Source organism: Tursiops truncatus, chromosome 1 (genome assembly GCF_011762595.2).
Source record: "Tursiops truncatus isolate mTurTru1 chromosome 1, mTurTru1.mat.Y, whole genome shotgun sequence".
Taxonomy (NCBI): domain Eukaryota; kingdom Metazoa; phylum Chordata; class Mammalia; order Artiodactyla; family Delphinidae; genus Tursiops; species Tursiops truncatus.
The window spans coordinates 59256373-59271478 of record NC_047034.1 but is presented as its reverse complement, the minus strand read 5'-3'; the positions used below and the strand labels follow the sequence as shown (position 1 = coordinate 59271478).

Sequence of the window (15106 nt, the reverse complement as noted above, 5' to 3'; positions counted from 1 at the left end):
ACTTGAGTTGGATACAGTTTTGTCAAGAATTTTTTGGAAAGAAGATGTATCATAAATAATAAATTTAATTGAGTTGGCTGTTCTAAACTCAAATTTTAAAAATAAAGGCTAGGAATCTTCATGGAGTCAGAGAAATGTTGGGGGAGTGGAGAAATAAAACAGGCCAGAGCTTAGAGGGTACCAGTTTGCTATATTTTAGAACTTGGATGAGCAAGGATGTGGCAGAAGGGCAGAGCTAAGATTGGGATTTGAAACCAGGACCCATCCCTCCCCGTCAAGGTGAGGTTGGTCATTAGCAGTTGGATCCAGCAGCCAAACATGGTCTCCAGAGGGCCAATGACAAAGTGATTGGGAAAACAGTAATCTGTGTCAGGATAGTGGCTCAACAGGTGGTGACATGGGGGACACAGAAACCGGATATAAGCAATTCAGCACTTCTTAGGTTCAGGGAAAGGAATTCAGGTCCTTGCGAGGGGCGGGCAAAGGCTAGGAGGAGACTGGAAAATACAGGCAGAGCTCAGGTCTTAGAGAGACCAGGAAACTGGCGTTCTAACTAAAAGGGAAATATCTGTGGACCTACTCAAAAAATGGAACCTCACATTGTGCTGTGAAGCAGGAGACTCAGCATTGCACCTGCCACACCACCCCTCCTTATTTGGTGGCCCTCAAGCCCCTATGATATAGCCCAGGACTCTGAAAAAGACCATGTGAAAAATCAAGGTTCAGTGCTGAAGGGTTAACAATTCATGGACTCAGGCATATGGGCAAAGAAGAGGAACTATGTGCCTAAATCTAGAGAATACATTTAGAGAATGAGGTAGAAACACAGGTACCAAAGCCAGAGCTAATGATCAGGGGCACACAGGGTTGACAGTTCCAAAGCCCATAGTTGACGAAAGCTGCTGCCCTTGGTCAAGTTTGGTTCTAGACACTGGGCAGGGCTAGGCCTGAAGGACGGTGGGCAAATGCCACTTCGTGTGGAGAAAAGGAGGTGGAAAGGAGTGAGGGGAAGTGGGGGCTTCAGAGATTACAGATTTAACAACCATGTTGATTGCATATATGATTTAAACTTTAGTGAGATGTTTCTTAGGGATTTTTTATTCTTTAGCTTTAAAACAGAATGTGGAAAAACAGAGCTTATGATAGATGCCCATGGAATAAACAAACGAGTGATTGAGAAATAAGTGACGAAGCCCTAATGATATCAGCCATGAATGTTCTAGATTCCTCCGGTGGCTTGTAGTATATCTTTTTAACAGCGGGTGATAGCATTTTATGTCCTTTAGTCTACAGAATTCGTGTCCAGGGAAGAGACCTCAGAGTTGTTGTTTTTTTACATCGTTATTGGAGTATAATCGCTTTAAAATGTTGTGTTAGTTTCTGCTGTGTAGCAAAGTGAATAAGCTGTATGTGTACATATATCCCTATACCCTCTCCCTCTTGCGTCTCCCTCCCACCCTCCCTATCCCACCCCTCTAGGTGGTCACAAAGCACCGAGCTGATCTCCCTGTGTTATGCGGCTGCTTCCCACTAGCTATCTATTTTACATTTGGTAGTGTATATATGTCCATGCCACTCTCTCACCTCATCACAGCTTCCCCTCCCCACTGTGTCCACAAGTCCATTCTGTATGTCTGCGGCTTTATTCCTGTCCTGTCCCTAGGTTCATTAGAACCATTTTTTTTTAAGATTCCATTTATATGTGTTAGCATACGGAGACCTCAGAGTTGATCTTGTCCACTCCTCTCCTTTTGGAATTGAGAAAATCAAGGGTGTGATGTGATTTACATGGTCCATGACTCCATGGAAGAGCAATACAGGTCTTCTTTGGATATTAATCTAGTGCTCATTCCACGAGAAGGAATAAGTATTTAGCTCTTTTCACGAATAGATTTCTATCAACATATTTTCTCATTTGATCCCTCTCATTCTCTCATTTGATCACTCATTTCGGCAACTAGACAAAAGCAGTGGAAAAGAGTAAATTTACAAGTGACTGACCTGGGATTTAGAAACCTGCCACTGTGTGGCAGTGTAGTGTAGTGTTGTGGTAAGAGCTCTGGCCCTGTAATCAGGCTAGACCTGGGCTTGAATCCTAGCTCCTTACTTCCTATCTATTAGATCTCTGCCAGCTATTTAGCTTCCATTTCCTCATCTTTAAAACGGGGAGAGTGACAACCATGTTAAGGATAGTTGTGTGGACTGAATGCAAAAATGCGTATGAAATAGCTGGTACTTACTTACACAAGCAATAAAAATGAGCTATTACTGCTGGTATAGTACACAGAACAATGGCAACTTTTGAAAGTAAACGTGAGCTATAAATTAATCAATTCATAAACTTCTATTTTGGAGTATACTATGTACTAGGTAGGTGTCAGTCAGATGTTTCGGGGGAATCAAAGACCCTTGCCTTTGAGGATCTACTAATTCCTTGTCAATAGGGCTTGAGCTTGAATAAATTTAACCAGTAAATGATAAGCTTCGATTCAACAGATACTTGTCACACACCTACTTTTTTTTCTGTCTAGTTGCTGCAGGAAATACAAAGGTGAATGCGGCACAGTTGCTGCCCTCAAGGAGCTCCTAATCCATATAGAAGTTGAGCGAGGAGAAACATACACCAATAGTTAAACTGTGAGATCCTTGAGAGGTTGGGATGAAATCACATCCACCCCTGAGTAAGCTCAGTGTCTGGGGCTTAGTAGTGCTCAGCGAAGGTGGATGTGGGAATGAATGAGTAAGAGCGTAGTAGAAAAATTCTTTATGATGACGTAAAAGTTCCAGTCACATAGCTGAACTTCATCACTTACTAATAGTGTGAATTTCAACAAGTTACATAATCTCTGAGCCTCTATTTTCTCATCTGTAAAATAGAGACAATACTGCCTGTCCTCATTATTTTAGAATTGTAATAAACATCAAATATCACAGTGACACTAAAACACGTTATAAAACTATGAAATGTTTAAAGTTATTATTATAAGACTATTCAGAGAAGACTTTCCTGGTGGCGCAGTGGTTAAGAATCCATGTGCCAATGTAGGGGACATGGGTTCAAGCCCTGGTCAGGGAAGATCCCACACGCCGCAGAGCAACTAAGCCCGTGCGCCACAACTACTGCCTGAGCTCTAGAGCCCGCGAGCCACAACTACTGATCCTGCGAGCCACAACTACTGAAGCCCGTGCACCTAGAGCCCACACTCTGCAACAAGAGAAGCCACCGCAGTGAGAAGCCCGCGCACCGCGACGAAGAGTAACCCCCATTCGCCATGACTAAAGAATGCCCGTGCGCAGCAATAAAAACCCAATGCAGCAAATAAAGTTATATTAAAAAAAAAGAATATTCAGAGAGAGAGAGAAAAGCTTTTGGTCTAGATTGTTATGCTTTGTGGAGAAAGCTTCCTTTAGCTTAGGAACAGGTTTACATGAATTGCTGATGATCCTTCATTCTACACGGTTACTTGAGAAGCTGTAAGAGAGGATAGACCCGTGGTCCTACCGTCACACGTTGGTGGGGAATCTGTCCAGCGTCCAGATGGAGTACAGTCCAATCTTTCCGGTCCAGATAAAGAGAATCCCTCATCACAGGTGAACTGGCATGTGGTCTTATAACTGGAATCTCCAAGAGGCTGGACACAGGTCTTTGTTCCATTCTGAGGGTTTGGGAGAGGTGCGCAGGTAACGGCTGCCGTGGGCATGGCCGAGGAGGAGAGAGGAGGTTGTTTTAGAACACAGCAACTTAAATCAGTGTGTGTGTGTGTGTGTGTGTGTGTGTGTGTGTGTGTGTGTGTGTGTCCGTCCTTAACATACCGGGGCAGCATGGGGTTAGAAATGATTGTTTGAATTTCATGGTGCTTTGTCACCCGGTAGAAGTCTTGTACGTGTGAAATAGCAGCAGTTGACAGTGGACTGGTATCCTGAAACGCTCACCGCCAAAGAGCTTTAGAGGTGATTTAAAAGGGAGTTGGTTCTTTGTTGGGAAAGATAGTGACGCAGCTCATGTTAGTTGCCCCTGGACAGGAGAAGGACTGGCTGCTTCCTTGATACCTTCTTCAGAGATAGACCTAATCACCTTGCCATAAAACAATGACAAGTGATTGGAAATAGGGAAATGGAGTAAAATACTCTTTCCCCTTCCAGAAGTTCCTTCCCCCAACCAAGTGGTGGAAAGAATCTGGGTCCAAAGCCTGCCTCTGTTACTTACTAGCAATGAATCTCTGGACAATAAGCTTTCTGAATCTCAGTTGCTTCATCTATGAAATGGGAGAAAAAACAATCCTTGCCTTGCAGGGATCCTCAGTTATACAAAATAATAAGTTAACTAAATCATAGGCAAAAATTAAATTAAAAAATATTTTAACAATCATGACACAAAGTAGGCACATAATGTAACTGGCCATCTGCAGATGCTCTTCCCACCAGTCTCATCCTACAATGACCAGCCCCAGATGACACTACTTGTTCACCTATAAAAAGCAGTAAATAAGATCTCACAGTGCTTTGCCACAGCTTATCCATGTGGAGTTTGTGGTGCTAGAGGACTTGATTTGGTTGGAGATCATGCTCTGTGACTATTGGCAAGTCACTTAACCTCTCTGAACCTCAATATGTTCACCTCTAAAATGTGGAGAATAGCATTAAATAGCTCCCAGGATTTTTACAAGGCTAAAAAGTGAAAACACTCTGTATGCAAATGTTAATGGCTGCCAAGATGTCCCTCAGCCAATTAGTGAAATAAAACTCAGATTAAACGTATTGGCGTTAAAAAATGAAGGCTAAAGGCTAAGAGAACACATGGTTTCGGGTGTTTCTTCTTCACTGTTTGGCCTGATTGGGTAGTGTATGGTTTTAGACCAGAGACAGTGGTGGTGTGGATGAACCTAGGGCCATTCCCACTGATTTGAACTGCTTGAGGTCTTGAGAGCATTTTCTATTTCTCTTTCTCTCTCTTCCCTTCCTCCCTTCTCCTTTCCAGCTACATTTCACCCCCAACCTCCCAATCTCATCCCTTGGTCGAAAGACCTAGTTCTTTTCTGCCACTTGAAAAGTCTTTCTGTATTCAGTGTGGGAGTGGTGGGTAAGGGAGAGCAGGCAAGTCAAGCAGCCTATAAACTGTAAGGACAAATTGGGAGGGTGTTGGTACCATGAGTCCGTTTGCAGCTCTTTTGTGGCCTTGCCTTCTGATAGCTCGGGTGGGGATACAGGGGCAAGGGGGACCTTGCAAAGGGAAATTGAGAACACCCTCTCAAGAGCATTACAACAGCTTGTGAGTGCAAGCCTCGTGGTACCTTCCTGCACAGACCGCATTTGGGTATTTCACTTGATGCTTGCCCGGCAACAAGAGGAGAAAGTTCAGTCAGAGTAAACAAAGAACTAAAAGCGGAAGGGAAGTGGAAGGTCACAGGAAGCCATGGTGAGCGTGAGCCTCCTTCCTGTGAAACACCCACAGATGGGCCAGTGTGGGGCAATGAACTGCAGTCTGTGCCCTGAACAGCCCAGGGTTGTGCGGAAGGGTGCTAAGCATTGTAACACCCTCCTCAGGGACTCCAAGTTCTTCCCCAAAGCTGTGTGGACTTTGTAGTATATTCAGCCTTCAGTGCAGCCCAGGTGACAGCTGAAGAGCCAAGGCCACAAGCCTCACCTTGGTCTCTGCAGACCCAGCTCAGAAGGTGTGCTCATCCCTAGCCCCTGTGGCTTGCCATGCTCTCTTGTGCCTGGGGCTAAAGGACATGCAGTTCTATTGAGTTGGTCAGCCCCTTCGTTCGTTCGTTCGTTCGTTCGTTCACTCACTGTTGACCTAACTTAACAGTAGTGTGTACGTGTGTGTGCATGTGTGTGCTTGTGTGTGACCTGAATAGCAAGTGGTTTCCTTTTTATTAAAAACATGTTTCTGCCTGCTTTCACTCCTGCTGGAAGTGGGTACGAAGTGAAAAGCAAAGGCAAACAATGCAGAATTGGCTGGTATTTTACCTACCTAATTTTCTTATTAAAATTGTATATATATGCATCATAAAAATACTAATCACATGGAAGAAAAAGTGGGAAAATATTGGAAGAATTCATACAAGAAGGGAGAAACATAACCAGTGCCTGTTTTAGGGTTGGGTATTTGGGGGAGGTATTTAATAGGATTTTTTTGTTTCTCTATTTCCTTATTTTTCTGTAGCTTTTATAAATAAAAATGTTATTTTTTAAAAAGCAGTATTTGCCATAAATATAAGTAAATAATTGGATACACGGAGTAGAAAAAGGAATGGGGAGTATAAAAAGCGTACATCTGTCCTTCAGTTCCTAAACGCAGATGATTAAAACCAGTTCTACTCCACACAATAACTGCCTTTACTTTATATCAAGTGTAATGCAGACAAATATGCTTATGCTGAATATATATATACTTTGCTTCCTCTGAGAGTCCTGTTGACCTTTTGCATGTACAGATTAGTTTCTTCCTCTTTTCATCAGTCTTCACTTTATCCTAAGTGGATTTCTCCAGTCTTAACACAGATCTTGGAGGATGTTTGCAGCCAGGCACCTGTAAATTCTGCCCCTCCCATTCCACTATTAAACCCGGGAGCTACCCCCCATTCCACCACTGTACTCCGTGGTTCCTAGGAGCAAAGAGCCAGGTCAGTCTTGGAACAGCCATCCTGAGGCTAGCTCTTCCCTCTGGCCTTCTTTCCAGATACTATCTTCAGCCAAGGGAGAACAGTCCACCTGGTTCATGATAGGAGCCTTCATGTCCTGGGAAAGGCCCCAGGACAGAGCTGGCACCAGGCCACCATCACACACCCCTGCCACCTTCCTGTTGCCAGACATCCTGTCGCTTGTGGTACCTGCCTAGCCCCTGAAGGCATTTGCATTTTGGATCCCTGGGTTACGTGATGACAGTGTTTATTCATTTTCCAGTCCATGTCAAGTTTCTGTCCCCTAGACAGTTACCACCTTTAAAATACAGCTTTTTAAAATAAGCCTACAGTTTATTTCCAAGACACTGGAAAGAATTCATTTTACCTTGGCATTCTGGAAAAGGAGCATTCCAGTTCCCCGTATCCAAGCATTGCAGCACACTTGCTCCCACCAGGAGAAAGCCCTCATCACAGGTGAAGCTGCAGGTCGACTGGTACCTAAAGGCACCAAAGGGATGGGAGCAGTTCACCTGGGCCTTGTTTGAGGCTGGAAGATACTGGCACTGCAACGCTAAGGAGTGAGGAAGTGAGAAAGTAAGGGAGTGAGGAAAGTAATAAACAAGTACTCATTGATTTCCACCCCTTAACTCTTTCTAGTGCCAACAAGAGGGATTTCTGAATTGGGCATGTTTAACCTGGAGGACGAGAAAAGTGTCATATAATCCCAATGCCACATGAAGGACTTCAGGAGGAAATGTTGAGCCATCGTTAAGCATTTGGCAATATGTATTCATAGTTTTAAAAGTATCGTACTTTTGGACCCAAGAATCTATGCTAAGTATGTAACAAGATGCATATCAAAAATCGGTTCAGAGAATTTTTATCATGATATTATTTGTGAGAGCAAAATATCAAAAATGAACATAAATGCCACTAATTAGAGGCCGAAAATTAACTATCGTGGATCCATGAAAGGAATATGATATATTTCACCTTGGAAAGATATGGGAGGTGTCTCAATGCACAATGTCAAGTGAAAAAGCAGGATAAAAATTATATACACGCCATGATCTCAATCATATAATGCAGATGGCCATAAATGGAGAGAACACATGTATTCTATATATATTAAGTCTTTTCTCATTTTTAAAAGGGGAGCAATAGTTTTAACTACCTCATGGAGTTCGACTAAAATGCTCAATAAATATTATCTAGTATTATTATTACTAATAGCAGTAGTAGCAGCAGCAGTAGTAGCAGTAGTAGCAGTAGTCTTAAAATCATTATAGCTATGCATCAGATGCAGACCTTGAATGTCAGAGTGGAAAACGCTAGGAAGGCCTACCAGGGGAGTTATTGAAACCACATATCTAGATGCTTAAGAGAACAGTCAGTTCTCTCTTTTGGGTGATTAGACATTTACCTGACTGGAGACAAGAATGTCTCCAGTGACCCCTAAAGACCCTCTCCTTTTAAGCATGTCAAAGGGCTCTCTGTGTCTTTGTCTCTCAGACAGTACCTTCCCAGTACATCCCATTCCCCTCGCTAAGCATCACCATCACGTTGTATGATGATCTATTCCTCTACTGCCTCACTTTTTTTTTCAATTTTTTAACTGTAGTAAAATACACATAGCATAAAACTTATCTTTTACCACTTAACCATTTCTAAGTGTACATTCCAGTGGGATTAAGTACATTTTTGTGCAACTATCACCACCATCCATCTTCAGAACATTTAACAGCAACTACCTATTCCTCCTCTAGGCCCCAGCAACAGCCATTCCACTTTCTGTCTCAGTGATTCTGACTACTCTAAGTACCTCCTATATGTGGAATCATTCAGTACTTGTCTTTGTGTGATTGGCTTACTACACTCAGCATAATGTCCTTGAAGATTCATCCACGTTGTAGCATATGTCAGAATTTCCTTCCTTTTTAAGGCTGAATAATATTCCATTGTATGTATGTATATACCACGTTTTTCTTATCCATTCATCTCTGATGGACACTTGGGTTGCTTCCACATTTTAACTGTTATGAATAATGCTGCTATGAACATGGGTGTATACATCTCTCTTCAAGACACTACTTTCAAACCACTGCCTCATTTTAAAATCAGGTATACTTAGACCCAGGGTTCACATAAATTGCTTGGGATCTCACATGAAATGCCAATATTTTCATTCCTGGGACATAAATTCTGTGTGGGGTACCTCTTGTAAAAAAAAAAAATCTTCGTGATTTCCCTATATCTCAGTTCTTCAAGAGCAAAATATTGAGAACATGAACTATTTAAAGGAGATCACTTTGTAAAATCAGATCAGAGACATATGATTTACAAGGTAATGTTATGATCATTATTTTACCTACATTTGTAAAGCTCATAGCAGTTTTTTAAATAAATGTATTATTTTATTTTATTTATTTTTGGCTGCGTTGGGTCTTCGTTGCTGTGCGCAGCCTTTCTTTAGTTGCAACGAGCGGGGGCTACTCTTCGTTGTGGAGCATGGGCTCTAGGCGCCCAGGCTTCAGTAGTTGTGGTGTGCGGGCTCAGTAGTTGTGGCTTGTGGGCTCTAGAGCGCAGGCTCAGTAGTTGTGGCTCACAGATTTAGTTACTCTGTGGCATGTGGGATCTTCCCGGACTAGAAATGGAACCTGTGTCCCCTGCATTGGCAGATGGACTCTTAACCACTGTGCCACAAGGGAAGTCCCTCGTAGCATTTTTTAGCTTGCATTTACACACACTAATCCACAACCACTAGTGAGGCGGGTAAGGGAGATAATAGTACTCTTATTTTGCAGGTGACACTGAGTTTTAGAGAGACCAAAAGCTTGTTGCCAGGAAATGACAGAACTGGACTAAATGTCTTGTCATTACCCTTCCACTGTTCCATGCTGTTCCTCATGCATAATTCCTTCCTCCCAGCCCCCCCTCCTTCATGCCAACTCACGACATCCATGTCAGTCCATGCAGCCCTCGCCTTGCGTTTCAGGATACTGTGATGAACACATGCCTAAGACTGCCCTCACTCACCACTTCATCCCGAGTGGCCACACAAAGGGCCTGGCACATAATAGAGTCTTAGTGAATGTTTGAATAATAAATGAATGACAGAACTAAATGCACATGCTGATGCCTTTAAGAAGCTGAGAAGCAGGGAAGCAACGTTATGCTATCACAGTACCTTGACAGACTGGGGCTGGCGCTGTCCACTGTCCCAAATCAGCACATCGAACTGTGTCAGCTCCTCTCAGTGTGAAACCCTTAGCACAGTGAAAGCTACAGTTGCTGTTGTACTGAAATGCTCTCGAAGACAGGGAGCAATCCATGCTTCCGTGAACAGGACTCTCCAGAGGCTCACAGGCAATGGCTAAATGGAGAAAGTGATTGTCTGATACTGGGCAGTAGAAGGGCTCAATTCTTTCTCAGAAGAGCCCCTTGAGAGATGCTCCATCTTTTCGACCCACATCGTCAGTACATGCAGAACCCTAAATCCTCCTTTTTCGAAAACAGGTATCTGCCGGGAACACCTTGCCATGCCTCTGTTTACCTGGATCACTCACCTGCCCTTCAAGTCTCAGCTTAGACTTCACTTTCCTTAAGAAGCCTTCCCTGCCCACCCCAGCTTGGGCTAGAAGCTCTTCCAGTGTGCTCCCACAGCCCCTGTTCTTGAGCTGTTCATGCATTATTGTAATTCTGCCCCTCCCCTTAGACGGCAATCTCCTTGAGGCTGGTGTCATTCATCCAGAGTTTTATTCCCAGAGCCTGGCAGTGTTTCGGACATTGAAGGTGCTCTTTAGATATTTATTGGCAATATTTGTGAAATTGGATCTGGAAGGAGGAGATATAGAACAGACTGGACTTTTAAGGAAAAAGCTGGAACAACATACCTTATTGTTGGCACTCTAATACTGAGCCCTATAAAATGATCCTGAAAGAGCCTCGTCTCTTGAACACAGGATGTCATCCTAATCAGACTTCAATTGCCAAGTGAGTGCAGCCCAAGGTCAGTTCCTGAGCACAATTAAGCCCCAAGTGACCTCAGTTCTGATAAAGACTGGCTTCCTCCTGCTTTTCCTTGACAAAGCATGTCATCTCCAGGATACTTCTGGAGTTTATCAGAGTATAAAGATTACCTGTACACTCTGACCTTAGACCTCTGTTTTTTACAGAATCAGGGCATTTAAGAACCAAAGACCCTCTAGTGTTTCTCTCTTACTTGGCAGATGAGAAAAGTGAGGTTCAGAAATTTTAAATGACATCCCTAAGGTCTTATATGTAGACAGTAGTAGAGCTGGGTTTATAATCCAGGTCTCCCGGGAATTCCCTAATCCAACATTTAATTTCCCCCATATCCTAGTCCCCATTTTTGCTTTATAAGGTGAAGGTGTGAGGCAATTACACAGAATTCAGTTTTGTGGTATTAGCTAACTGCCTAGAATTGTGTCACGACCTCTTTTTCAATGCAGCGTTCCTTTGATCCTTCGTCAAAGGCTACCACTGAGGGCTATGATGAGCAATCTCTCTCTGTGTCCTAACAGCCACTCTTCTGACTCCATCTGAAGTATAGGAAGGACACTGACCCACAGCTTCTATACACCAATGAGGCAGGGAGGGAAAAAAAGAGGCAGAAACAAAGGCTCTCTGCGAGGTACATTATACAAGCTATTTAATTGTATACTTTTTATATACTTCATCCTCATTGAAGCTCCTTGCAACCCGTAGCTCATTTCATGGAGGAGAAAACCATGCCTCCCGGACGCTGAACAACCTGTTTCAGTGCCAGAGCCTGGAGGAGGTCATCCTGATGTTAAGAGCCCTTGATCTTTCCACTGTGCTGTGACTCCTTCCCGGTGCACTGGGGGCTGCTAATGAAAAATCCTACCCTCGAAGGTTGGCAAGGGTGCAGTCCCTCAGCCAGGGCCAGTGCAGCAGAGTGTGTCCCAGCCCCTCACTCGATGGTCAGGTTCACATTCAAATTTGTAGCTGGAGCCATTGCAAAGGCAGTGAGGGGATGGACACAGTCCAGGGTTCCTTTGCTAGGGGCTTCCGGGAGCTGACGCTGCGTAGCCGGAGAGAACAACCAAGGACAGAGAGAAAGGTACTAAGGAAGGAGAAAAACCATGCCCACAGCTAGAGAGCAATGGTGAATCCATCTCTGGAAATCCAGGTGGCGTTAGGAATCTGTAAGGTTCAGGAGACCCTAGTGATGTTTGTCCAGACTTGTATGTAGTACCAGGCTTCAGGGTGACCTAAATCTCTTTAAAATAAAAGACTCCTTCAAGCTTTTTCTAATGTCCTTTATTCCCTTTACTGCTATAAACCTGTCCTGGTAGGTCTTCTAGTGTCTACTTACAGATGTAGATGCTATCCTTTCCCTCTTACGTGAAATTTATGAATGAGGTCGTTCTGAAATTGCTTGAGGGCAGTGAGTTTTGGGGAAAGGAGGACTTTTAAATTTTGTTTAAAATAAGTAGTAAAATCAGCCTCTTTTTTTTTTTTTCTAGAACCTGACACTCTTTTCCTATCCCAGATGAACACAATCTAGCAGAGTGGTAGGTCAAAGGAGAGTCAAGTTGTGGTGATTCAGGCCAGTTTCTCCATAAGCTAGCCAGTTTCATCTGTGCTCCCATCCAGAACCATTTGCAGTGGACATTATACATCCCCAACTGCCTGAAACTCACCTTGACACACTGGAGCTGGGGCTGTCCACACCCCCGAGGCTGTGCACTGCACCACCTCTGGCCCAACTAATGCAAATCCCTCTTCGCAACTGAAGCTGCAGCTGGACCGGTGCTGGAATGCTTTTGCAGAGTGGAGACAGGTCATGCTTCCTTGCTCAGGAGACTTCAGGGGTGGGCACTGGACAGCTAAAAACAACCACAGAATAATGGCATGAGACCTTAGATTATGCCTAGCACCTTGGAAGCTTTGAGATGCTGCAACAGCTGTCTGCATCTTCCCAAAGTGTCAGGCAGGTGAAGAACTTTGGTGGTTAAATGGTACTTTCAATAGCTGTTTAGAAAGATCCAAGCATCCTTTTGTTGTTTACTTTTTAAAGAAGCAAGGTAAAGTGATCAAATTTATAATACCCAACCCCTAAATCATTATTGTACTCTGTTCACTTTGCAATTAACAAAGGGAGAAGGACCCTTTTGTATTGCTTTTGCCTGAGAATCAAGAGCTAAACTGACTACCTCACTCCACAGATACAAAATCATGAAAATTAAAATTAGTGTTACTCTGGTTGACGGGTAATAGTCATCAGCAGAATTTCCCATCTAACGTAGATCCCCATCCTTTCCCTTGTCTTTTAAATGGGGGAAGCTTGTTCTCCCCTCTGAAATTCTAGTTGTGAGTGAAGATGGAAAGAACTGGGTGTACATACCTACACACTGTGGAGGCGTATTCGTCCAGATTCCAGAAGCCAAACATTCCAACTCGCTGGGTCCATTCAGCGTGTACCCTTCAGCGCAGTGGAAGCTGCACTGTGTGTTGAAAGGGAAGTTTCCCAGAGGGTGACTGCAGTTCATGAGCATGTGTTGAGGGAGGTCAAATTCGCTACACTCTGTGACTGTGGGGACGAAATATTGATTTCTTTCTTTGCGGGTGGAAAGACAATATCAGGTTTGCTAAAAGCTGAGCTGTTTGTATAACCCACCTAAACCAATCTCCCTGGACTTCTAACCCAACCTGTTCATCTTTAGCTTTGTATTGGTTGCATCTTGGGAAATAATCATTCTTTCACTGGTTTTTATTCCCAACAAGCAAAATTAGCCTGAAAGAGTTCTCTTTGTTTTACTGCCTTTTCATTTCCCTTTTACCTTTTGAGATTTGGGGAGGAAGTGCTCTCTCTAAGAATAAAGTGTTTTAACCCAGAGTGTGTGTCTCTGACAGCTTGAGTGAGGCAGACCGACAGATGGTCGAGAGAGGCCCTAGGACTGGCCTTTACTCACTGGAGCAACTCCAACATGATTTTCTCCCTGGCATCGCCTCTAGCACGAGACCAAGGACCGCAATACTATCAACAACATAGTGGCCTCACCGTATTCACATTCTGGCCCATAGAATCCAGGGTAACAGGAGCAGGTGTAGTTTCCGATGGTCTCAATGCACTCTCCTTGCTTGCTGCAGGACATATCCTGGCAGGAGGCTGCATGGATACAGAAGGGTCAGGGTCATGGGCATTCCCAGGCGGTGTGAAGAAAAGCTGGACTCATTCCAAGTCACAGACTCGGTCCCACTTGGGTAAGCTTGATCTAGCCAGACAACAGAAAAACCACAGCATCCCCTGGAGAGCCAGCTTGTTCCCTGTGAAGGACACTGTCGGAGCCTGCTGGAGCATTCCCTGGCTTCTATTTGAGGCTGCATTTAGTGTTGCCTGAAGAGGGGTTGCCATGTGCGGACACAGAGGGACAAATAGAGCCACCAATGCATGTGTAGACAGTGAAACTCCTCTGTGTGGTACAAAATAGTTGTGGCTTTTGACTAAGAGCGTTCATAGAGTTGTATTATTATGGAAACTCCTATGACAGATATCACAGCATGGAGGTTAGGAACCAGGGGTGGCAGGGGTCATGCATATATAGTCAGAATCCACGCTCCACTCCCTAATATTATGTGGCGTCAGGCAAGTTACTTCTTTGAGCCCAACCTGCCCACTGTTAGGGCCAAAGCTCTTCCACCTTTGATCTAAGTCTATGCCCGACACCACACGGCAGAGGAGCAGAGGATCTGAATGAGATGTTTAAGACCTACTCATGGTCAAGGACAAATGACCTTATGGGGAGCTGTGTCACAAGTCTAAATATGCCAGATTTAGATGGTACAGAGATGACTGGCCTGCCAGGCCCTCCTCACTAAGGCTATGCCACTTGGGTGACAGCACAGAGAAGGGGCAGATTTTCTTTCCTGTAAGAGACATGTTGACGGTGTATGCACTATGCCCTTGGAGGTAGATTAGTATTAGAATTGATACCATGAAAGCACTGAGAGTGTTTTTATCGGTGAGGTCATAGCTGGGAGCACGGTCTGTGGCTGGACTCTTTTCTGGTGGTGTTTCCTAAGCCCAGCCAACCATTGGTCTACATTGGGGTCTATCACAAGAGGAAATCCGTATGTCACATAGCAGGTTGTGCTACTTGGTCTCTATATTCCCTCTTAACCCTGAGATACTGTAGCTCTATAAGCCATGCAGTGTTCTACAGCAGGAAGTTCTGATGGCAGCCAGTGAGTTTGGTGAAGCTGCACTGAACCACTGGGAAGGGTTCCAGGTAAAGAGAAGATGCAGGAAGCAACAGGAGTTCCTAAATAGAAGTTCGGTCCATGTCTTCCACCCTATTCACCTTGACCCACCAGTGCCTTATAGTAATACCTGCCTGCCCTATGCTCTCAGAGCATAAAAATTTTGTTCTAACTGTAGCTTCCTCAGGGTCTCAGAACAGCCAATTTCAGGGTTTCCAGGCAGGTTAGTA

General features: G+C 44.1%; 1 protein-coding gene across 3 annotated transcripts in view; it reads right to left on the bottom strand.

Moving 5' to 3' along the window:
• The window catches only part of SELP (selectin P), a 42477-nt gene that overhangs the window by 10844 nt on the left and 16527 nt on the right, over window positions 1-15106 (bottom strand). The window contains exons 4-9 of one of the 3 annotated variants that reach the window (XM_019918675.3): window positions 13678-13785; window positions 13021-13206; window positions 12317-12502; window positions 9817-10002; window positions 7015-7200; window positions 3503-3688 (exon numbers count right to left, since the gene is read on the bottom strand). In XM_019918675.3, the coding sequence (XP_019774234.2) occupies window positions 3503-3688; window positions 7015-7200; window positions 9817-10002; window positions 12317-12502; window positions 13021-13206; window positions 13678-13785 (1038 nt within the window). The remainder of the gene's footprint in view (window positions 1-3502; window positions 3689-7014; window positions 7201-9816; window positions 10003-12316; window positions 12503-13020; window positions 13207-13677; window positions 13786-15106) is intronic. The other 2 variants (XM_073804652.1, XM_033855326.2) reach the window with 2 other exon arrangements.